The sequence below is a fragment of the Stegodyphus dumicola genome, chromosome 10 (assembly GCF_044657685.1).
Source record: "Stegodyphus dumicola isolate Sdum_Otavi_A_Nest chromosome 10, ASM4465768v1".
Lineage (NCBI taxonomy): Eukaryota > Metazoa > Arthropoda > Arachnida > Araneae > Eresidae > Stegodyphus > Stegodyphus dumicola.
In genome coordinates, this window is record NC_140777.1 from 64,580,069 (window position 1) to 64,605,512 (window position 25,444).

The 25,444-nt window shown below is 32.9% G+C and overlaps 1 protein-coding gene and 1 pseudogene across 11 annotated transcripts in view; one reads left to right on the forward strand and one right to left on the reverse strand.

Annotated features, from left to right (window-relative positions):
* Positions 1 to 25,444, reverse strand: part of LOC146994990 (uncharacterized) — a 192,803-nt gene that overhangs the window by 50,299 nt on the left and 117,060 nt on the right. For 9 of the 11 annotated variants that reach the window (XM_085825033.1, XM_085825024.1, XM_085825026.1 and 6 more), the window contains one exon: positions 21,073 to 21,210. The exons of 1 other annotated variant lie outside the window; for it this stretch is intronic. In XM_085825033.1, the coding sequence (XP_085681159.1) occupies positions 21,073 to 21,210 (138 nt within the window). Of the gene's footprint in view, positions 1 to 14,672; positions 14,946 to 21,072; positions 21,211 to 25,444 lie in introns of those variants that run through there. One more of the 11 variants, XM_085825034.1, reaches the window with a different exon arrangement.
* On the forward strand, positions 2,454 to 5,995 carry LOC146994991 (uncharacterized; annotated as a pseudogene).

A 25,444-nucleotide genomic window follows, 5' to 3' on the forward strand; every position in this document is an offset into this window, starting at 1 on the left:
AATAAGAAAATGCACAAATTAAAGCATACAATTTTATTATTTCCACTCCTCATAATAAAATGACATTTTTTTTTTTCAACAAACATTGATATTATTAAATTGATTAAAATTTCCCCAGAAAAGATTTACACATTTCTATATATTGTGCCACGCAAATTTTCTTCCTCTAATAACCTAATAACTGACTTTTCATAAACTACTTTGCATCTATTTAATAATTTTTTAAAAACAAAAATATTTACTTAGAAATTATATGCATAAAGGAAAAGATTTTTACTAAAAAATTATTGTATAGATTTTCATAGAGCCTTAACACAATAAACTTTTTCTTTAAAAAATTTTCTATGATGAATTGTATTTAAATATAGTGTCAAGAATTATAACAGTGTGCTTTGACAACTGTTTTAATGCACACACAAATTTAAAATGCCTAAAATGTTGAAATTATATAATTACAGTTTAAGCTTTACACAAAAGACATGCCAACATTTAAAATTTAAATTAATTAAGGATAAAAGGAGTAATTTATAAGTGACTGAATAGTATAAGAGGCTTTCGAATTAAAGTATTAGCTCAATACTCTGAGGTCAGCAAAACCATAGAGAAGGTAGTTTAATAATGTCATGAATAATATGAAATTTTTGTTCCACTTCATGTTTAAAAAAGTGAAATAAAATATTTGAAATAAAAATATATCATCAACCTTCATAAAATTTGTAATAAATTCTCAGATGAATACTTTACTGGAGTAAAACTCAGACAGTCTTGCATATTACAGTCAAAAGTCGTTAATCCGGACTCGTCGGGACTTCAGCGATTCCGGATTATCGATTTTTCCGGATTATAGATCATCAGTTTAAATCTGGTAAAATGGCATGCAGAAATTATAAAATTAAAAATATGAAACCGTAATTTACGAAATAAAGAACAATTATGATCTAAAGGGTATCAAAATTTACAAAAAAAAAAGCTTAATATTTATTTGTTTACTTTATTAAATATTTCTTTCAGTGTAAGTTGTTTAAGTTGCTTCGTTTTTTATGTGATAATACATTCTCTTTAATTCCATAAACAGACATAATTTCTTGTTCAGTTACAAAGTTCCGCTGTTCAAGTCCTATAATTGCTGTGTCGAGAATACCGACTAATTTGTCAATCGAAATTTTTTCGTTTTCAATAACCTCTGTCACTTTCTTCGCTATTGGAAGCGAATTATAATGACGAGGCATTTGATTTAAATCATATCAAAGCCGGAGTACATCGAGAGGAAATACCACATTTAGTAAGCAATTATGAGCCAAATAAAATAAAAACATCTGCCCTTAAGATAAGGATAGTGTTGACAGATCAACTTCCAATTCATTGCGCTCCGCGGCGTTAAAGATAAACAAAGTTTAGGTAAACAAACGTTAAAGTTTAGATAAAAGAAGGATATGCCTTTATCCAAAGGATATGCCACGTTCCCCCCCCCCCCCACACACACGCAGAGCAGCGTGAAATTGATAAACAGATTTCTGAATGGTTAGATAAACAAATCCTTTATCCATTTTTTGCAGCAATTCCACTTTTTGTTTAATGGACTCCGAAAGATACTTTCCCTTTGTATATCCTTTACATATTAGTAAATATATATCAGAAATTATGTTTGACATAATCGAAAGTTCAAGCTTACTTTTATAAAATTGCTCCAATTCGAAGATTAAGGAACAACGCAATCTGCAACATTAACTAAAATAGATAATTAGATAATTTTAGCTTAGCTTATCCCGTCCGTTATACATTAAACGCGCATTTGTAAACGTATTTTGGGCACGCGCACACGCAAATTCGCAGCCGTAAAGGTCTTACGCGCATGCGTCAACACGACGCATGCGCAGAAAGTTTGTAGCTTTGAGGTCCGGATTATAGATCATTCCGGATTACGGGTGTCCGAATTAACGACTTTTGACTGTACTATATTATATTAGCTTTTATAATATTAAAAAATTATATAAGAATGCAATTCATGCATAATAAATTACTTAACCCTTTGCGGCATGGTGGGTCAATATATGCCCCACCTGATTAATATTTATTTTCTCAGTTAGCCATTTCCGTTAGAAATTTTCTAATCTTTTAAAAATAATCTATTTTAGTTATTATTTTTCTCAGTAGATGTTACTACTATACCAGGGCTTAAGTTTATAAGCAAAAAATATTCAAAATAGGATCACAAGAGTGATATCCCTGTATCTCGCATTTTTCAATATTTTAAAAATTTTGGTATACAGTTTATGATATGTATGATACTTTTTAATATTCAAAAGTACTTTATTTTCAAAAATCTTAATTGTATTCAATATTTTATAACATTAATTTTGCAGTTGAAATAAGTGGGTTAAAATTTGTCCCACCACACACTTGAATTTCCGCTCAATAGATGGCAGCACTCACGATTATTTTTTTTTCTTTTTTGCATCTACTTTTTTCGTGATTGCGCGCGCTTTTACATCCGTTGTATGCTCTGATGTGCTAAAATGTCTAGGAAAAAATTAACAACTCAGGAAGCTTTGGATCTTTTTGCTGAATTGCCATCTGATTGCGACTCAAATGCTTCAGATGTCAGTTTCTGATTCAGATGAAATTGAAATCCAGGAGAGAATAACTGAGGTTGAAGTTATTGCTGAAGAAGAAAGGGAAGTAGTCATAATTTGTTTCGCTTTTTAAAGACACAGATGCATCTATGCATGTGGCACTGTAAATATGAATCGGAAGTATCTACCCACAAATTTATGTCAAGAGGATATATAGACTTTTCAGTTAGCGATGATTCAATTTATTGCATAAAATGGAAGGATAAAAGATCCGTTTCTATCCTGTCTTGCCTGGAAAAGGCAACTGAAATGAAAGAAATTAATAGAAAGGAACGAGATGGAAAGACAAAAAAAAAAAAAAAAAAAGTACTGTGCCCAAACAGCATTATTTCATACAATAAGAATATGGGATATGTCGACTGATTGATCAACTGAAAGGACTATATGAAATAGACCGCAAAAGCAAGAAATGGTGGCACATGATTTTTTTTTTTTTTTTTACTTTTTAGATGCGAGTATAGTAAACACATTTATTCAAGTTTGTTCGCGAACCTGATCATGATGTAAAAACAATGAAAGGTTTTCTTCTCTCAGTTACAGAAGGTCTAATGGCACTTGCAGGCAAGAAAGAGCTGAAAAGAAAACTGAAATCCCCAGTTCAAATAAAACTAAAAACCCGTTCGTACAACCAGAAAAGACACTAAAAAATGTAAGTAAAACGCCAAAGAGAACGAGCAGGAGAAGATGTGCATATTGCAGCATATCGAAAGAATAACGACGAACATTTTGCATGTGTGAAACATGTGAAGTGCCTCTATGCTTACAAAAGAATGAAATAACATGTTTTTCAAAGTTTCATGAAAGTGACTTTTTTTTCAATTTTAGTCATATATAAATGTTTTTGAATCAAGTGCCAATTTTAATATTTTATTTAGTATCATATGTACGAGTATCAAATTTTAATCTTAAAATAATATTCAAGAAAATATTTTCTTTTGTTCCTAAAATTTAAAAATATTAAATATATACTACATGCAAAATGTGCATATGCAAAATTTTACAAGTCATGCATATATGCAATAAGTACAAAATGCATTTTAGTGTGTTTATTATGAATATTTTAGAATGCACGCTTTATTTTGTTTATTCATTCCACATATAATTTTTTTTCCCTGCTATACACCAATATGCTATAAGACATGTGCTAGTTGCATGGTGGGACAAATGGTATCCCACCTTCCACCGTAAAAAATAAAAGCGCAGAATTTTTTTCAAGCCTTAAAGGCACTTAAGTAAGTCCATCTGACTTATTCTAAGGCATTTTTTTAAAGATTAAAATATATTTTAAATATGCGTGTCGCAAAGGGTTAAACCAGACTTAAAAAATTTGACAGAAAGGTATTTTTTTATAAATTTTGTCAGTGTTTTAAAAGAAAGGCAAAGATTTCCTACACAGAATTAAAAGCGTTCTGTTGCAAAGAAATCAGAACTTAGTATTAGTTCTGGTGAATTGGGGGGGGGGGAGTTTAAACATAATTTTGTCTGTATTTTGAATGACAATAATTTTGTCTCGGTCTTTTAGATGGTTTAGTGAAGCATGTGAATCTGAAATTTATGAAAAACTGGTTACACAATTATAATATTTTATTACAAAAAATAATAGTAGGACTGGAAGGGAATTAACTTTTTTCCTTTCCTAGGTATGTAGTGTGAATATGATCTGATTTGCATAATATATTTAGCCACTGAGTGAATAAATTCCTACTAGTGCCAGACCTGGTCAAAAGACATGTTGCCATTCATACATTACTGCATTCATTGCACTGTTTTTTAAATGATTTGTTTATTTTCTTTACAACAACTATGTAATTCTGCAAAACTCAGGAATCATGCAAACATGTGCCACAGAAAGTGGCCTAAAATGCTTGGTATAAGGATGAAGTAACTTCTTTTAGATATGTTGTGGTTTATCTTATTTGGAAAAGTCTAAAAAAATATCATACCAATTTAACCCCAGAACAGCCGAGAGATGGCAGCACATGATTACAGACCACAAAATTCTATCCCAAGATTCTCAAGGAGAGAGTCAGTCGTCGAACGCGCGCGATGGTGCACGTGTGTAGTTTGGAGGTGAAGATGAAATAAAAATTGTTAAGTTTGAAATGTTGAATCTAATTTGATCTTCCTAAATAATTATCATAGATTCTTAACAATGGTGACCCGGCCTTGCAGCAACCAAGCGTTATTGTTTTAAACTAATATTTGCACGGAAAAAAAAAAAAAAAAATTCTCTTTTTTTTTTACATATTACTTGGGACTTAGCCACGTGACTGGAAATGACTGAAGGAACAGCAATAATCGGAGCAGTAAAGATACCTGTGTACAACTTCGCCGATCCTTCACTATGGTTCACTATGTGCGAAGCAACATTTGAATTGGGAACACCGAAAGCGATATCGGAGTCTCGCACGAAGTATAATTACATTGTTTCGCACCTGCCCGCCGAAGCCGCATCAATTGTGAGAGATGTAATCAAAGCCCCCAACTCCACGGATCCTTACAATCACATTAAAACTGAGCTAATCAAGCGGTGCGGAGAATCGACGCATCAAGAAATGAAAAAACTCCTCGGCGGCGAACAGTTGGGAGATCGCCGGCCAAGTGAACTCTTACGCATAATGCGACGACGCGCTGAGTCATACAGCATTTCCGATGAACTAATGCTAACTGTTTTTACAGCATATCCCGAGTTTCGTACAGGTCGATACTCGCAGCGAACACGCCTTTAACCTTGGATAAAGCTGCGGAAGTTGCGGATCGTGTCATCGATGTATCACCATCTCCTGTAGCGGTAAGTGCCACAAATATTTGTTCTGCTAATATTTCAGATTCCATTGAAGAACGTTTACTCGCAGAGATAAAAAAATTGCACGTAAGAATCGATAATATCTCGCGTGATCGTCGCCGCACTCGTAGTCAGAATAAATATCGCGGCTAAAGAGAACGCAGCCCCTCTCAAAATAAAAACAAGTTTGATACCTGTTGGTACCACCTTAAATTTGGTGAGAGAGCTATAAAGTGTACCCCGCCCTGTAAATTTTCAAAAAACGGCCCAGGCGAGGCATAGCGGCGACTACAGCCTTGCCCTCCAATTCTCGTCGCCTTTTTGTTAGAGATGCGCGCACAAATGTCAACTTCCTCATCGACACGGGTTCTGACGTATCTATAATTCCAGCAACAGCATTGCAAAGGCGAAATCGCATCCAAATGACCCTTTCAGCAGCAAACACTACACCAATTTCCGTCTACACTAGCCAAAATCTCTCCTTAGACTTAGGTTTAAGACGCATATTCAGATGGACCTTTCTTGTCGGCAGTGTTTCAACCCCTATTATTGGTGCAGATTTTTTGTATAATTTCAACTTGATGTCTAACCTCCACACAAAAAGATTAATCGACGGTAACACTAATCTTGGCTCTAAATGCAGTTTACGAGTTAGTGCAATACATTCAATAAAGACAGTATCTGGCGACAGTATATACCATAAATTATTATTAAAATTTCCAGAAATCACAAAACCACCCCGTGCTGACCAAGAAATTAAGCACACAGTAGTGCATCACATCCAAACCACAGGACCTCCCGTCACTGCTAAAGCACGACGTCTTGCCCCAGACCGCCTACGAATCGCCAAAGAAGAATTCCAAAATATGATAGAATTAGGCCACATTCGTCCTTCAAAAAGTAACTACGCATCACCTTTGCATATGGTCCCTAAAAAGGACAGCACGGAATGGCGTCCTGTAGGAGATTACAGAGCCCTCAATGCACAAACAATAAAAGATAATTATAACATTCCTAATATCTTAGATTTTACTTCTGAACTACATGGCTGCAAAATTTTCTCGTACCTTGATTTAATTAAAGCCTATCATCAAATCCCTATACATCCTGATGATATCCACAAAAGTGCTATAATCACCCCCTTCGGCTTATTTGAAAGCTGTCGCATGCAATTTGGCCTATGTAACGCTGCAGCCACATTCCAAAGATTCATCGATGAAGTTACTCGAGATTTAAAATTTGTTTATGCATTCGTAGACGATATATTAGTAGCATCTAAATCTGAGGAAGAGCATATCTCGCATCTAAGAATACTTTTTGAAAGATTGCAAAATTATGGCCTTAGCCTTAAACCTTCTAAGTGTGTTTTTGGTGTTTCCTCAATAAATTTCTTAGGTGTCAAAGTATCTGAAGAAGGAACAGAACCCCTGAAAGATAGAGTAGACTGTATTTTGAATTTTCCTAAACCTACTACCATAATTCAATTAAGACGCTTCTTAGGTCTATTCAATTTCTATAGACGTTTCGTTCCTAGAGCAGCACACATATTAGCACCCTTAAATAAATTTTCAGAAGGTATCAAAAATAATAAAAAGAGCAGAAAACCTAAACAAAACGATCCCAAAGAAACACTTCAATGGTCTGAGGCTAGCGAACAGGCATTTACAGATGCCAAAAATTCACTAGCTACCGCAACTCTTCTTCGTCACCCAATTCCAGGAGCCAAACTTAGTGTTTGGGTTGATGCCAGTGACCTGGCAGTTGATGGTTCCTTGATGCAACTCAACACAACCAACTGGGAACCGATTGCATTCTTCTCTGTTAAGCTCACCAACAGTCAACAAAAATTCTCCACCTATGATCGAGAACTATTGGCCATTTACACTGCGGTGAAGAGATTCCGGCACATGCTCGAAGGTCGGAACTTTATCATTTTCACTGATCAAAAGCCTCTTATCTACGCCTTTAAGCAAAATTCAGAGAAGTGCAGTCCGCGCCAATGGCGTCGACTTGATTTCATTTCTCAGTTTAGCACTGACATTCGTCATACCAGTGGTGTTAATAATAGCGTTGCAGATGCATTATCCAGAATTGAGATAAACAACATCTCAAATTCCTCATTTCTTGATTTTGAAGCCTTTAGTCACGCTCAGAAAGCTGATGATTTACAAAATCTGCAAAACAGCAATCATTCACTAGAAATAAAGTCCATGCCCAGCCCAGTGTCAGCAACAGAACTCATCTGTGATGTATCAACCGGAATTCCAAGACCTATTGTGCCAGCATCTTTTCGTAAAATAGTGTTTGACCATTTTCAGAACCTCTCGCATCCAGGAACAACAGGATCTTGCAAATTAATTTCTGCTCGCTATGTTTGGCCCAATATGAAAAAGAATATTAAAGACTGGGTAAAAAGTTGTGATGCATGCCAGCGATCCAAAGTTCACAAACACACAAAAACACCTCTGGGTACATTTGCTACACCAGACGCACGATTTTCTCATCTGCATGTGGATTTAATCGGACCCTTGCCTCCTTCAGAGGGCAAAATGTACTGCCTCACCATCATCGACAGGTTCACCAGATGGCCTGAAGTGATACCCATCGCTGATATGACAGCAGCAACAGCATGCAGAGCCTTGTTCGAAGGATGGATATCCCGCTTTGGATGCCCATCTACCATCACCACAGATCAGGGTCGCCAGTTTGAGTCACCTCTGTTCAGTGAGCTCACACAAATTATGGGAACAAGAAGAATTCGTACTACAGCCTTTCATCCCCAAGCAAATGGCTTAGTAGAACGTTTTCACAGAGTCTTGAAAAATTCTTTAAAAGCCCATGAAAACCCAAGATGGACTGAATCATTACCAACAGTTCTCCTTGGCATTCGAGCTGCTGTTAAAACAGACATACAAGCATCAAGTGCTGATCTTGTGTATGGAACTTCACTAAGACTTCCAGCAGATTTATTTTCCCAAAGTGCCCAAAATACAACTCCATCTTATGAGTATGTGCAGAAACTCCAGGCACAAATGCAGCAGTTAAAGCCATTTCCCAACCAAAATCACCAAACAAGAATCTTTGTGCACCCAGAATTGCAAAAGTGTACACATGTTTTCCTTCGTGTGGACAAAATAACACCACCGCTCACTCAACCATATACAGGTCCCCACAAAGTCATAAGTCGAAGTGACAAAGTTATAAAATATCCATAAATGTCAGGCAAAGCAATGTTTCCCTAGACAGAGTGAAACCTGCATTCATATATAATGATGAAATACAACAAATTCCTCACGAGCATGAACCTAAAGTCCCAGGAAATACTACTGGAAACTCTGTCAACAATTCCAAAACCACAAAATCTGGATGAATTGTGAAATTTAGCAAGAGACTCATCACAGAAATTGGTTAACTTGATCATAATTACTCTTGAGTTACTCGATTTTCAATGTTCATCATATCACAATTATTCTCTACAAATTTCAGAACTGAAAAACCTTTATTTTCATTTATTCATGTCAATTAGATTTAACCTGTATTACTTTATTTTGTTTTCTACTTTTATTTAATTTCATGTATGTAAGTGATTTCAGCAACTGACACAACCCAGCATCCCAATTCCCTTTTGTTTATGCTATGTATGTGTAAATACTGTCGTTCTTTCACTTCGCTTGTTCACTGGGGGGATACTCTTGTTGTGGTTTATCTTATTTGAAAAAGTCTAAAAAAATATCATACCAATTTAACCCCAGAACAGCTGAGAGATGGCAGCATATAATTACAGACCACAAAATTCTATCCCAAGATTCTCAAGGAGAGAGTCAGTCGTCGAACGCGCGCGATGGTGCACGTGTGTAGTTTGGAGGTGAAGATGAAATAAAAATTGTTAGGTTTGAAATGTTGAATCTAATTTGATCTTCCTAAATAATTATCATAGATTCTTAACAGATATTTCACTTGTCACACAGAAAAAGAAAACTCAAAATAATTTTCAATTTTTTTCTTAAAATTATCCATTTGCCTTATAAAATAAATATTTAATTAAACTAAATTTTAAAATTTACATTTCCATGTGCATATTATGAAGATTATTATTATTTTATATATACATACTGTATATATAAAATATGTAGACCCAGATTTAGACTAAGCCTCATATACATTTACTTCTCCCCCCCCCCCCATTTCTTCTTTCTTGGTCTTGGTTCAATCCACAGTAAAACTGGCATAAATTTTTTTTATGCCAGTTTTACTGCATCCTTTCCTTTAAAAGTACATCCTTTCCTCGAGTTTCTAACGACGTTTTGTTCCTAATGACCATTTCCTTGTTGCCCTAAAAATATGCTTATTTTGCTAAATGGTTTATCCAGTTCTAACTGTTTGCATGTATCATATAATAACAGAGCTGTGACAGACACATATACTAGTGTTAAAATATTTTGTTCTTGATGTGAAATGCCATTCATGTTACAATACTGAGGATAATAATAAAATTTACATGTCTTTTTTTTATTATATGCTTGCCTACCTACTGAATTTAATTTTATATTATCATTTTTATTTTTCAAAATTGTATTTTAGAACGCCCCTCTCATTCTTTAACTTCATTTTTCTTTACTTTGAAATTCTTCATTTGAGACATATACAATTTCCTCCAATTTTAGTACAAAATCGAGGGGAAAAAAAAAGTACCTGGAAAATCTCAGTAACGATGGTGAGGTCCAAATTAAGTTAGAAATTAAGCAATTCATTTCACAGCTGCATTTTCAGCAGTGAAATTTCTTTTAAGGGTCAAAAATGTTACAACTATTAGGTGTTTTGTTAGAAAAATTCTGTGTTTTAATAAATAAATGCATTATTTTCTTGACGAAAAGGAATTTCTAATAATGCTTTGTATCCATATTGTTAATTACTGGACATGCATTTGTTTTTTTATTTAATTCAGTTGGGGAAATATTCAACCACATTTTTCTGTATATCTTGCATAGAGATTGCTCATATTTAGGGTTTTCATAGATGCTAACTCTACTGGTTTTCAATCACGTTACAAAAATCTCCAGTTTTTGAGATTTCATTGTTGACAGCTGTGGATTTTCTTCAGATGAAAAATAGACATTTTTATGACTTTATTGTTTATCAATTATTTTTGTATGCTTTTGTAATTTTTTTATTATTAAAATATTTTCCCTTTTACAAAGTTCTAAACTTTTTCTTTTTTCAGATTCACCTCACCGATGATATCGGAACAACATTATTGATGTTTGTTGTATTCAGATCTGCCTTTCGACGAAATAAATTCAGGTAGTGAAAAATATTCATATGCAGATTTATTTACGCTCTTCATAGAACGGGGATGTGACGTTAATGCCACTAGGTTGGGTAGTACTGTTCTTCACTTGGCAGTTATCGAAAAACAAGAAATTTTAGTGCGAAAATTGCTCATTTCTGGAGCTGAAATCGACAGGCGTGATGAGTATGGTTTTACCCCATTGTTCTATGCATGTAGAAGAGGTAGCCAGAGATTTGTGGATTTACTTATAATTGCTGGTGCTAAATCATGCACACAGAATTGGAGAAATAATTTGATAATCTCTGGAAATGAAGAAAGCATTAAGATGCTTATATATATAAATGATAAATCCAAGCAGTGTCATACGCTGGAAAACTTGTGTTACATTAGTATCAGGAAAAGACTTCAGAATGTAGAAAGAGATGCCTTTCAACTGGGTTTACCTCCATTATTAATAAGACGCTTACAACTCAAAGACTGTTCTAATTATGTAGGATGATTATTCTAATTATGTATGATGTACTGAGTTGTAAAGTTTAATAAAGGGTAAAATATTGCTAAGTATGCATTTTCCTTTTTTGAGGGGGCTGAAATAACACTTCTTTTATTATTTTACATTCTTACAATATTTGCTGTCATAATTTATAAAAGTTGCGCTATATCTATAGTATAAACAAGCAAGAAGAAAGGTGTGCATATATCATATGTTAACAACAAAACAATGCACAAATGGAAAAGTTTGTAACCCAATAAAAGCACTTTTGTTATAAATAACACCAAGCAAGAAATAACATTTGCATGGAAGGAAAGCTTTTTTAGAATTATATTTAAATTATCTGCGACAATAAAAGCATGATCAAGTTTTCTTGCCAATTAACAGAACCAGTCCAGTCCTCCTGTATACAGATTTGGGAGATATTTTAAAATTTTATTGCCTTTTAGTCCACTTTCACATTACTTTGATTACCATTAAAAATTAACATGAGTCCGGCCTCTGAAAATTTACATCTTATTCAAAAATTACAAATCTTTGGATAAGATTACAATCACACATACAAATCTTGTTCAAAGAGTTGAAGTTATATATTTAATTATTTATATGACTTATCGTTATTATCGTTGCTAGAATATTTTATTTTGATAATTATATTTTACTTTTATTGGAGCTGGAATAATGATTGCAGTTTGTGTTTTCCAGCAGTTAATTAATTAAACTAAAAAAGTATTGCTTCTTATCATCTTTCGTTTTTTAATATAACCGTTACATGAAATTAATTCAGTTTCAGAATCCTTACTTCTTCAGAAATATTTGCAAGAAATTTCTGAAACAAAGTATACAAATGATTTCAAATGCTAAAAACTGAAAAATTCGAATAACTAGATAAATAATTATAAAATAATACAGCAAACAATTTTTAATGCCTAATCTTTTATACCTAATTCATTTTTAAAGCATCAACAGTCCAAGTCTTCTCAATTTTACTCACAAGATAAATATGTATTACTATTATTTTGGCGTGTGTTTTGGGGTTTGGCTGTATTATGAAACGCTAATACCACACAACGTAAATTGTTGGTACATCACATGATATTCTTCCGAGATGTGAAGAACACAAGTCCGGCCCACTCAGTCTCTTTCGTGCAAGGTCCAAAGAAGCCACTATTGAGATTGATGGAAGAAATTTTTTTTTTGTTAAAGTATATTTTGCCAAACAGATCTCTTCTAAATATCTGATATCACGTAATAGAAAATAAGGTAGAAAAGAAATCTCATAGTTTTCTGAATAGAAGCTCAACGTTAAGATAGGATAATCATTCTTTTTATAAATAACAGAGGTCGCTTTCAACACAAGTGCCTCAACAAATCACTTTGCTGTTAGTTTTCTATCGCTGATATCTGTCACCGTTTTTCCTTTATACAGAACAACATGTCTCAGGTATTATAATTATGATACTAAAAAGATTTTTTAGAAAGTTTAAGCATTCATCCAATAACCATGTAAATCACAGCTCAAAATAGCTCTTTAAGCTAAATCATTTAATAACAGGTAGCACATTGAAATTCGGACTGTCTCGTTTAACTAACCAAAACCCTCAAGTAACTCGAAACTCTCCTTCCCTCCGAAAAAGCCAACAGTAGAAACATTTCTAAGAAAACGACTCATGTTCCATATACAGAAATTTTGCCTGGGACCTAATAATAATTTAGAGTTGCTCTCTGAGTGTCATGTTTGTTTATACTCTTTTAAATTTTGTTCCACATAAATGTTTCCTCAGAATTGTTACAACATTAAGCATTTCCCCCCCTAACTCTTATTCAGGTTCACTTGGCTCTAGAACTCAACAGCAGAAACTCAGTATAATCACGTATGTGTCAAAGTACTAATTACATCTCACTTGATATGAGCTGGTAAAGCGCGTGGAATGAAACGATATTTAAGATAGTAGGTGCTTGGAAATTTATATCGTTGGTCCTTTGGTATTTAATTAGGAAAATTCTCAAAGATCCATTGTGGAAGTATTTCAGATTACTGAGAATTACCTGCTATGTGCAGTATCCTTATATCTGCATCAAGGTATAAAACAGGCCCTTTAATTTCTCTTTCAAAGTTTCCATGTAAACGTGGATTGCAGATAAAATTCAACTAGTTTCAAAAGAATAAAACTTGCAAATTTATTTTGAGATTAGCGGAAGTACAAGTTGGATTGAGAGCAATGCATCTAACAGCACAGATCTGTAATACCGCTATAATCCTTCTCTAAAAACGATAAAAAAAAGTACAATTCACATTCATACATTTTTCAGTCTGATGCGATATGGAACCCACATAAAAATTTTCGATAGAAAAATAAGCTAATTCTGTTTCATTATATCAGCAACAATGGCACGCAGTTTTGAATGATTTTTGTTTTTCTTATCAAATAGTCCTAAAAGCTTAATTTCCATTCAATATTTCACCTATAATTAATTTTAGTTGATTAAATGTGGCAAAATCTTGACCTTTATTCATCAGAAATTAATAACATGAACAAACAAACATACATTCTTCTTTATATGTATAGATTTTGTAAAACTTACAAATTTTTATTAAAAAACTCCATGATTTGAAAGTGAGCGGTAGCAACACTTCGAAATAAAGCATTTTTATCTCCAAAGCTCGAGACTGTTGCCACTCGGAAAAATGTGTGCGAAAATCAGCGCTTTCAGAGTTTCTAATTAGTATGTCAGCTGATTAAATTCGAAAGAAGATGGGACCAGTCGAAATGGCTTACCACGGATTTTTGGAATCGGGAATAATGTATTTAATGTTTGGCAATTCTATTTTTATTTCATTGTCAAACTTAGAAATTTTTTATTAATAATCTCTAGGATTTGATTGCGAGAGGGTTGCCACTCGGAAATATTAGGGCGAAAATTATCATTTTCCCAAGTTTTTAATTAATATCTCTGATTTTAGCTACTTCATTTTGGAAAAAAGTGGTGGTCGACCTTTGCAAGACCCAGAAAACAATTGTAGAAAGTTTGGTGAGAAACGCACAAATTTTCTTCTTTATATATATAGATGGTGTGAAAACAGAGTTGTTGTGTTATCCAGCTACATTGACCTATGAGCAGCCGTGCAATAATGATGCTGAACACTGGTACTTCGACCTGAGCTCGATTCTAGACAGACGGGCTGATTGCATCGGCGTTTTCATGATTTGTCTACTGTTTAAGGAATATACTAGCTAGTTTCCCTTAAAACTCCTTCCAAGAAGACATTTCCCCTTAGGCAGACAACCCATGCATGCTTTGTCGTAATCAAATAATATACATATTATGTTACACAAATCATTTTGCCAGTGGGTATATTTTTGTCTTAAAGATATAAATTGAACGAATATAAAACCTCATTACTTGCAACCGTAATGTATAATCAATATATTGTAAATAAAGGTTTCTCTTCGACAGACTTTCTTCAACTACATATAATTAAGTAAATATTTATTTGCTTGTATAATACACTGCTGACAAAAAATTGACAAGAAATGCAATTTTGAACGTTAAATAAGTACTTGAATTTCATTGCCATTGCAGAAAGGAATACTGAAGTATCATACAATATTATCAACGCAACTGGATATTCTTCACAACTACACATCAACAGCATTCAGGGCAGAGATACTTTCTTGATTTGAAAAGATGTGTCAAATAATGTTGCATCTTGAAATTTTCCAAAACAGATAAATACGTCATCTTGAAAGACCCAAATAGAATAAAAGTATTATTTTAAAGCTGAGAAATGTAAACTTAAAGTACATGGGCATTTGGCGTTAAAAACTATAAACGGCGAATCACTTTTCAAATTGTTCCCACCCAATATTATCGCCCTATATTATATTTAAAGAAATTAAATAGTGAAGAATCTGCATAAATGTATGTATATTCCTCGCACTGTAAAATAGCGTAACCTAAAGCCATTGAAATTTGGAATAACGTAATCTTCCATAGAATATGGGCATGTGGAAGCCCTAGTTTGAATTTGAAATTTGTTTTATTATCAATTTCTTGTTCAGAAACACTTCAACGTGTTATTGACCAAAACACTAAACGATTTGAAGCAAGTAGTGGCAACACTGTGCGAAAGAAAAACATTTTTATCTCCAGGGCACGAGACTCTGTATCGGAATTTCTAAAGATATACTCATTTAAAAATTATTTTGTGATATTGCTGTTGAACTGAGTTTCATGGTTTGAATACAAAGAACATGATATTTAAAAAATAAGGAAAACGTTAAAAAAGTAATTTAACGCAATTAAATTTTTAATTAATTTAAAATCTGAAACCTTTGAATTTTTTTTCTTACTGCTTTTAACCTTTTTTCCACTTTTCACTTCACCATATTTCTTCATTCGCCTCATATACTGGTGATTATTTTATTGTCGGCACACATATGCAGTTTCCAGTGACATAATAATTGTTACTAACGCTGAATACTGTAATTTTTTTATTTCATTTTACGTAATATTGACTTTCATAGACTAATATGGTCTTTCGTTGTGTTTTGCATTGGAACGCATATATATTATACGAATCACAGCCAACTTATAAGGAGATTTTGAAGTATAGAAGATATTCCTCGTTGAAATCGTCTCTGTTAAAGACAAGTCTGAAAATGCGAATGTCGTCCGTTTTCAGACATACAAAGATAAATTTTGAAACATTTTAGAAAATTATCGAACAGTTTTGAATCGAGCATGAATAGTTATTCCTATAAGTTATTGTACAAAACTAAGCGGAGAGATTCCAGATGAACGTTAAAATAACCAAAGAAATAGTAGAGCAGGTATTAGTGCAATCGCGATGCGCATGTGAAGGGTCACAGAAATATGGCTCCACACTTAACCATTGCGGTCGCAGTTCAAAGCTGGCTTTCAGCATAATAAACCTCATACAAATGGCAACCACTTCAATCGAAATGAACATTAATTCATTATTTTCTCAAACTTCGAAAGTAACTCAAATTTTATGGGGTCTAATCATTGCCGCTGAATTTATTATAATGTTTTATGTATAAAATGTCAAACAAGTCAGCAAATTAACTCGATGTTGCTGCCATTACTTTAATGTAGGGTTCTTCAACCCGTAGCCCGCTGAAGGTGTTTTAGTGGCCCCACATTTGAATTTGAAGAAACATTGAAGAATTTTTGATTTCAAGAAAACTTGCCTTGTCAGCTTTTTCTCGTAAAAAAAAATCCCTCCTATTCTTGATATTTAAAACATTTTATTGACATGCCTCATATTATTTGAGGTAAAATTTTCTGAAAATGACGAATTTTAGGCAGTTTGCCTTATTTGCAACGGCAGTGTATCTGTGATGAAGGAATACAACATTAAGAGATATGATACTAAGCACAGTGAGACACATTCTGCACTGGAAGGTCATTTTCGAAGTGATAAGGTGAGTGAATTAAAATCAAAACTAAATTTTCAGCAGTCTTTCTTCACCACAGCGAATAAAGAATATGAAAATAGTGTTCGTGTTAGTTACGTAATAGCAGAAAAATTGCTAAGGGTGGAAAACCATTTTCTTATGGAGAATTTCAAAAGAATGTCTTCAGAGTGCAGTTGATGTACTTTGGCTTTCGAGTCATATCGAATATTAGCTTGTCTGGTGTGACAGTAGCCAAGCGCATATAGGATCTCGCAAGAGATATATTCAGAAAATTAAAATGTAAATGCAAAAAATTTGAGTCTTATTCTGTAGCGATAGATGAATCGACAGATGCAACAATTTAGATATTGCACAAGTAACCATTTTTATTCGTTGCGTTGATAGAGACTTCACAATAGTAGAGGAATAAGCCAGAGTTGTTGCACTTAAAAGTACAATACGAGGAATGGATTTATATTCCAGTCTGACACAAACTTTGGATAAATGTAATGTTGACTTCGGTAATATATCTGCTATAACCACGGATGGTGCTACATCTATGACTGGAGACAAAATGAAATTAAGAACATTACTCATATCTCATATGAAGGCTAGTGGAAATAATACTATGATGATTTTCCACTGCATCATTCTTCAAGAAAATTTGTGCAAGAAGTTATTCTCAAACTTTGAACAATGTGATGAGTGTTGTTGTAAAAGTGGTTAATTTCATTCGGTCTAGAGGACTTAATCACAGGTAATTTGAACAGTTCTTGATTGATTTGGAAGCTGAATATGGTGATGTTGTGTATTATGTGGAAGTACCTTGGTTGAGGCCACTCTTGTTTGATCTTGTCCACTCTTGAAGAAAGATGCTTCAGCGTCTGTTTTGTTTGAAGAGCGAAATTCAACAATTCATGGAATCTAAAGGAAACTCTATTCACGAGTTCAGTGATGAGATATGGTTGAGAGACTTTGCATTTCTTGCAGACATTGCAGGTCATCTCAATGATATGAACTACCGCTTACAGGGAAAAGATCTACCTATATTAATTTAGAAGTCAAACAACGAAAATCAGCGTTATATTTTCAAATATCGCAGGACTAGTTTCGATGGTTTTACCGAACCATCATATTCAGCTGCAAAAGAGCAAATGAACGAGATAAGATATAATGAAAACATAAGACAAGAAAAGCCAGGACAAGAAACAAGCTACTGGCACCATCTGTTGAAGAAACCAGAACTAAAACATAATTTCTTTAAAGGCTGAAGGCAAGTGGATTGGAATCAGGGTCATTAACTAGAACAGAAAGATTTTTTTAATGTGAAATGCCTCTAGAAAATCCAGTTCACCAATGGAAGATGCTTTTTGAATAATTTTGGCAGCAGAAACATTTAAATTGTGATTTTCATACCAACAATGTTGGGCAACAGAAGACTTCTGTGTTTCCTTTTTCCTAACATATGCCTCATGTTCTTTAACGCGAAATTTTAAGGCTCTCTTAGTTTGGGCGATGTAATTTAAACCAAACTGGCAAGGAATCCTATAAATACCCCAGGAATTCATATCCGGAATGGGATCCTTGAGTAAAGAACTCGGAATTTTATTGATCGGAGAATAAATGACCCGAAAGTCAATTTTCTGCAAAATACGTGCAACCTTATAGCCAATTGATGGAAAGAAGGGAATGGCAACGGAATTTTTATAATCTCCTAAAACAAGAGTGGGCTTTTTTGTGTGTTGAGATGAGAAGTTTTTAACTGCTTCATTAATAATGTTAGGTGAAAAGCCCCTGTCAATAGCTATCGCTTTTAAATAATTTAGTTCTTCATCAAAGGATAGTTTGGAGGAGCAAACTTGAAGAGCCCGGAAAACATAGGAATAAAATGAAGCTAACTTTTGTTTAGTCGGATGACATGATTTGAAGTGAGGTGGAAGGCTTCAGTAAACCGTAGTACTGAAGATGGATGTGTTTTGCGTGACTAGAGTGTCGAGAAACGGAAGAGATTTTCAAGTCTCAAGTTCAAAAGTGAATTGAATAGCAGGATCAATGGAATTCATTGTTGAAAGAACTTTATTTAAATCATCTTTATTACCTTCAAACAGGGTAAAAGTATCGTCTACTATATTTGTTCGACGTTTTATTGCGTCTTAATTAAAAGATCTACTTGTTCATAATCTTTGTTATATTGTAAAAAGCTTTTAATACAAAATTAATCCTCTGGGAAAGTCAATAGTTAAATAAGAATCCCACTCACTTTTCTAAAATTGGTGGAGTGTGCAAAGAACTCTACAGCGTGGAATACAAATAATTATGTACAATGCATTTCAAATTTCAATTCAAAAGCAGATTTTGTGATTTTCGTAAAAATGAAATTAGATTGTTCTCCTTACCATTTTCAGTAGACGTTGCAAGTGTTTCACCTGAACTTCAATTAGAATTTATAGATTTAGAGTGTGACTGCAGTAAAACACAAGTTTCTTGAAAATCCTACACTAATTAATTTTTATTCGAAGTACGTGACCGAAGACAAGTATCCAGGGAATTCGTAAACATACACACTTCTTGTCTTCTTTCTTTGGCAGTACCTACATATGTGAACAGCTCTGTAGTAAAATTAAAATCCTAAAATCGAAAACAAGAACACGGCTGACAAACAGACATTTGGAGGAAACTCAGCAAGACAGATTAAACCAGATATTGAAGCTCTAATCAAGCAAAAACAACGTGAAATTTTACTTTAAAACTAAAGTATCTACCATATCCCGCCAGTAATGTAATTTGTTTTCTTTTTTTATTGTAAATGCATTTTGTAACATCGTTCCGTACAATCATCTTTACGCTTTTTTTTTCATAGTTAAAAAAAAGTTTCAAAACGTTTTAATTCAATTTCCATTTGATGTTTTGGTTCCAAAAAGTCATATATATATATATATATATATATATATGCAAATCTGTAACACTATATCTTTGGCTAGAATGAGTTATAGTCTTACAAAACAAAGCTCCCTTTTTTATAAATTTTCAGACTACACTATTTTTTTGTCAGACACGTGGCCCGCGGATCTTTATGAATTTATCCATGTGGCTCTCAGGCGTGAAACGTTGAAAACCCCTACTTTAATGGAAACATGAAATAATACAAAATTTTAATTTCTTAAATAAATGTTTGATTTTTCTTATCAGATATCGTAAGTGACAGGCAGTGGCGGCTTGCCATATGGATCAGGCAAATGACTGATTTGCAAGTTCATCATTAGATGTGGGAATTAAAGCAAATATGTGGAAATATATTAGTAATTAATTTATCTAGCTTAATGAGCTGCATGAGATCTTCACGTGGAGAGGTAAAGTGTGATATTCTTTGGGGAGGAAATCCCATCAGTCATGAAGTTCGTAATTTCTTGATCCAGAGGGTTGTTAGCTGGAAAAACGTTTGGCTTGAACTGATTTTTGAGAGAGTTGGCAAAAAGCTCTGCTTTTTCTTAATCAGTGCAAGCAGTATTCTTGTTTCTGGCAAATATTTTAAAATTTAATGGGGACAGCTAAAGGTTTTTCTTTGAAAGGAAATATAAGCAGTATTGATATTTGAAATCACTTTCAAACTTCTATACAGTTAAATGTTTGATATAAACACTCTATTCACTTCTCAACCCGTAGTAAACATGTTTCAGTCAAAGAAAAATAATCTGCAAAATTATTTTAATTGTAGATATTGGAAAAAGTAATTCTTCCATAAAACAAAAAATATTTTAGATTCCCATTTTTAATGACTTTACATGGAAAAGAACATTACCATCTTATAAAAGCATGTCATATATCAGTATAATATAAAAATTCACTTTCCTAGAAGGACATAAAATCTGCAAAAATTTCCAATGCTGTTATTTTATTTATTTTAGATATCATAGACCAAGAAGAAATTGCAGCATCTCAGATGCTCATTTAAATCGTCAAATCGTTTTTCCTAGAGAACTACAGTAGTCCCTGAATACAGTTGCAATACATTTTGCAACTGTATTAAAAAAAAAATGGCACTCAAAAGTCAAATTTAGCATCATGTAAAACAAAAAAGTCTGTTTTTAGCATGCAAAAATTCCACAAAAATTCATAAATTCAATTCAACTCAATAGAAAAAGACTTTCATAAAGGATTTAAGAAAAATGTCTTATTTATGCAGTTAGGAAGCATCTTGTGTCAAATCATAGTCCTTTCTCAGCACAAGGGACAAAATTAATTTAATAACAAAGGAATTCTGGAATGCTTGTTGCTAGTTTATGAAAGATTCCCTATTAACGCAATTTGAAATTAACCAGGCCTTTTCTAAAAAGAGTTTGTTATTGAGAAAAGATGGAAAAATTACTATTCCAAACGTTTAGCTTATAAAAGAAAGCTGTTCATGAAAAGTACAAAAAGAAAAAGTTAAAATAAAGTATTAATTTTACCCAGGTCGCTCCTTGGAGGCACATTTTGTGTCTCAGTCCCAACTCGAGGGGACATCGGTGGTGTCTCCTCTGGATCCTCACATCACCTCCTACGCCACCAGGTTTTGAAACGACAGGGAGTCTAACATCCTGCCTGGCCTAAATTACACAGTATTATATTATAATTCGTTTAAACAGAAGAATTTGTAAAGAATACTGTTCAGCAATTGTAAAAACTACAATATGAATTATAATAACATTAATACATACTCTTTTCTTACAGAAATACTCAATGGATCAAGAAAATAGTTAGCATCATAGAAATTAGAGATGAATTTATTAGCCCAAATGGGCCAATAGTCTTGAAATGCAATTTTTATGTTATTTTACTTTAACACATTTACTAGCCTATGGCCATTCGAAAAAATACAAGATAATTATGTTTTAAAGTTATTTGGTCTCCTACTGATGAATAAACTAAGACATTAAGAAACAGATTAATAATATTAATAACAAAGCAATAGATTAATTTTTTTAACTTTTGAATATAATTCAGTTAAATAAAAATTCACAATATAGCTAATTTAAAACATTTAATTCATGCAGAATTATTTATAATATATATTTTCTCCCTTTTTAGGTATAACCATTGTTCCCATGTTAGTCTAAACGCATATTCATCTAGCTGCTAGCACAGACTCTTCATCTAGTAATGCTACCGAATGCCAAAGATTCGTGTTACAATCTCGAAGCATAGGTCACTTCCATAACGTTCAATGAATGGTTTCTAAACATATTTGTCCCAGATGTCAAAAATTATTTAAGTAAAAAGGGATTGCCTTTTAAGACTCTTCTTTTAATTGAAAATGCGACTATTCATCTTCAAGATTTACAACACAAAAAATAGAAATTGTCTTTTTACCCAAAAAATACAACTTCCTTATTACAGCCATTGAATCAAGTAATAATTCCGACTTTTATGACATTGTATATCAAACAAACCTTTGGGTATATTTGAGAAAAAATGGAGAATGATGAATCTCTTACACTTATGGATGGCTTCGAAGAAATTTACAATCTTAGATTGTGTTGGACTGTCATATACTCAGATTAAACAATCAATGCTCAACACATGCTAGAAAGCAATATGGCTGGATGCTGCTAAAGATGAGAATGATAGATTTCCATTAGAGTATGAATATTCTCAGATCACTAAATTGGCCCAAACTATAGGAGGAGAAGGTTTTTGAGGATTTAGCTCAAGCACATATTGAAGAAAAAATGGTTGACGAAGAACTAAATGAGGATGAGTTAACATGATTCCCGAAACAAATAAACATGACGAAGACCAATTCGTACCAGCTGCATTCACAGCTAGAGTCATCAGCGTAGGACTTGAATTGGGAAGAAAATTAGGTATCATTTTTTGCAATATGACGCAAATGTTGAACGAGCTCTTCGATTCCAATAGCAGCTTAGTAAGAGTTTAAATCAATATGAGGATGTTTACAAAGATTTAGGGGAAAAAATGATAGTATTTGTTTATAAAGCATAATTTTAAGTTTTAATATTTTGGCAACATTGATAGTAAATTGTAAAATGAATAAGTTAAAAATGTATCTGGAAGACGGAGAGTTTCATTATAACTTTCAGAACATTAATGTTGTTTAGGCTTAACAAAATCGCCAATTTCTCTAAGAGAAAAATTAGACTTGTATTATAATTAGTGAATATAAATCAGAAAATACGGCATATAATATGATAAATTTGAGTCATACAGAAAAATTAAGTGATGATAATTATTTTATTTGGGCCAACAGAATTGAAAGTGAATTAAAAAGTTTAAAAATATGGAGAAGTATGATAGAAGCTGATGAACCACCAAAACCATATAAAAAGGATGATGTTAATTTCGAAAATGAAATAAAAACTTGGGAAATATGGGATGATAATAACGCGATAGCAAGAAATATAATGAATCAAACTATGACAGCTCCACAAGCGTTAAAACATGCGAATGAAAAGAACGCAAAGAAGTTATGGGAAAAAATCAAAAATGAAATGGCGGCAAGAACAGACATTTCATTCATTTGGTGTATTTAATTATGGCAAAGCACACTAGGGCTATCTGCCTAAGAGGAGGGATGCCTTCGTGGAGAACTTTCTAAGGGAAACTGGCTCGTATACATGTTACACATGGGGAAAACCACGAAAACGCCCATGCAACCAGCCCGTTCGCGGGATTCGAACCTCGGACCGAACTACCAGTGTTCAGCGACTTTACTGCTCGGCTGCTGGTGGGCCCACAGCAAGAACAGAAGATATTCAAATCAAATGTAGAATAGAATTAGTTCAACTGAAAATGACTCAAAATGAATCAATAGATGATTATATGAATAGAGTTGTAATTCTAAAGTAAAAGTATTCAAGTTGGAGATGAAATAAGAGATAAAGAATTAATTTACTTCATACTAGAAGGACTTAGAAAGGAATTTGATGTTAAAATTATTAAAAGCAATAAAGAGAAAGATCTAGCTTCAATTAGACAAGCTTTAAAAGAAACAGAAGGAAAAAATAAACAAAGAGGAAAAGAAATAGAAGTAAGTTCTAAGGCAAAAGAAAACTGGATAAAATCGAAATATGAAAGAAGATGCTTTAATTGTGGAAAATTAGGACAATTAATAAAAGAATGTCGAAATAATAATAATATTATAAAATGCTTTTGGTTTGGAAAATTCGGCCACAAATCAACTGAATGTAAAATGAAAACTAAACAAGAACACCGACAGCAGAGAAATGTAACAAATAAAACTTATAGAATGTCAAGGAAAGAGAATATGAATCAGCTACATGCTTATTTGAAGTACCTAAGAAAATAGAAAGCACATATCTTAATCAAGATAGAAATGATGGAAAGAATAAAATAAATGAACAACAGAATAGAAAAATTAAATGGATTATTGATTCAGGAGCCACATCTCACATGGCAACTAATAAAGAAATATTTACTCATTTTAAAGATGAAGAACGACAAATAATGACGGCTGAAAAAGGGGCCATGATCAAATAGAGTTGTATTGGTAACATTAAAATGCAAACTGATAGAAATAAGAACTGATAGAAAATGTTCTGCAAGTACCGAATTTAAGGGAAAATCTGCTGTCAGTATCAAAAATTGTAGATCATGATTTAAAAGTAATTTTTATCAAGAATAAAGCAGAAGTGATCATAAACAGGGAAACATTCTATATATAGCTAACAGAAATGGAAATAAATTTGAAGTTGAAGGAAATATTGTTGAAGAAGCTAAAATTAGTTATGTTAATGATGTACTATGGCATCAGAGACTAGGTCATATAAATTATCAAAGGCTGATAGAAATGAAAAAACACTCATCGGTCATTGGGTTAGAAAATGTAAAAATTTCTGAAAACAATTGTCAACCTTATACATTAGGTAAAATAACACAAACATCTTATAAAAGTGTGAAATTTAAGCAATCTGAAGATATTTTAGAATTATGGCACATAGATTTAGTTGGACCAATTAAGAAATCAATAGATGGAAGCTGTTATTTTTTAACAGTGGTAGATGATTACAGTAATTTCATATTTGTGATAACAATTGAGAAGAAGAGTGAAACTTGAGAAGCTCTAATCAAACTTATCATTCAAGTAGAAAGACATACAGGAAACAAACTAAAAAGAATTCGTAGTGATAATGGTAGTGAGTTTTTAGCTAAAAATATAAGTTTTTTTTTTTTTTTTTTTTGAAAAAATGGGAATTAAACATGAACTTACAACGCCTTATACTCTGGAAAGTAACGAAAAAGCTGAAGGTTTTAATCGTACTATAATTGAATCTGCTAGAACTATGTTAATTGATGCAGAATTACCGATAAAATTTTGGTCTGAAAGCGTTAAGGTAGCTGTACATGTGAATAACAGGAGTCACAAAAATGATAAAAGGTTTACACCACATGAACTATATAAAGAACGCAAGCCTAACATTACTTATCTTACAAGATTTGGATATGAAGCATATGTTCATATAAGACGAGAGAAACATAGAAAGATGGATCTAAAAGCTAAAAAAGGAATTATGATAGGCTATAGCATGAAGAGAAAAGCATACAAAATTTATAGCCCTGAACTAAATAAAATTCAAGAAGTGAGGGATGTAAAATTTGATGAACAGAAACATAGATCACCTTTACTAAAAGAAAATTATTTAAAATTCGATAAAAATCAAATATTAGAAGAACTTATTATTTTTTATAAGGAACAAACTAATGGAAATGTAAATAATTCAGAAATAACTGACAGATACTATAGAGAAGATAATACAACAGATGAAGAAGCTGAGAAAATTTTGCCATCCAACAGTGATGATG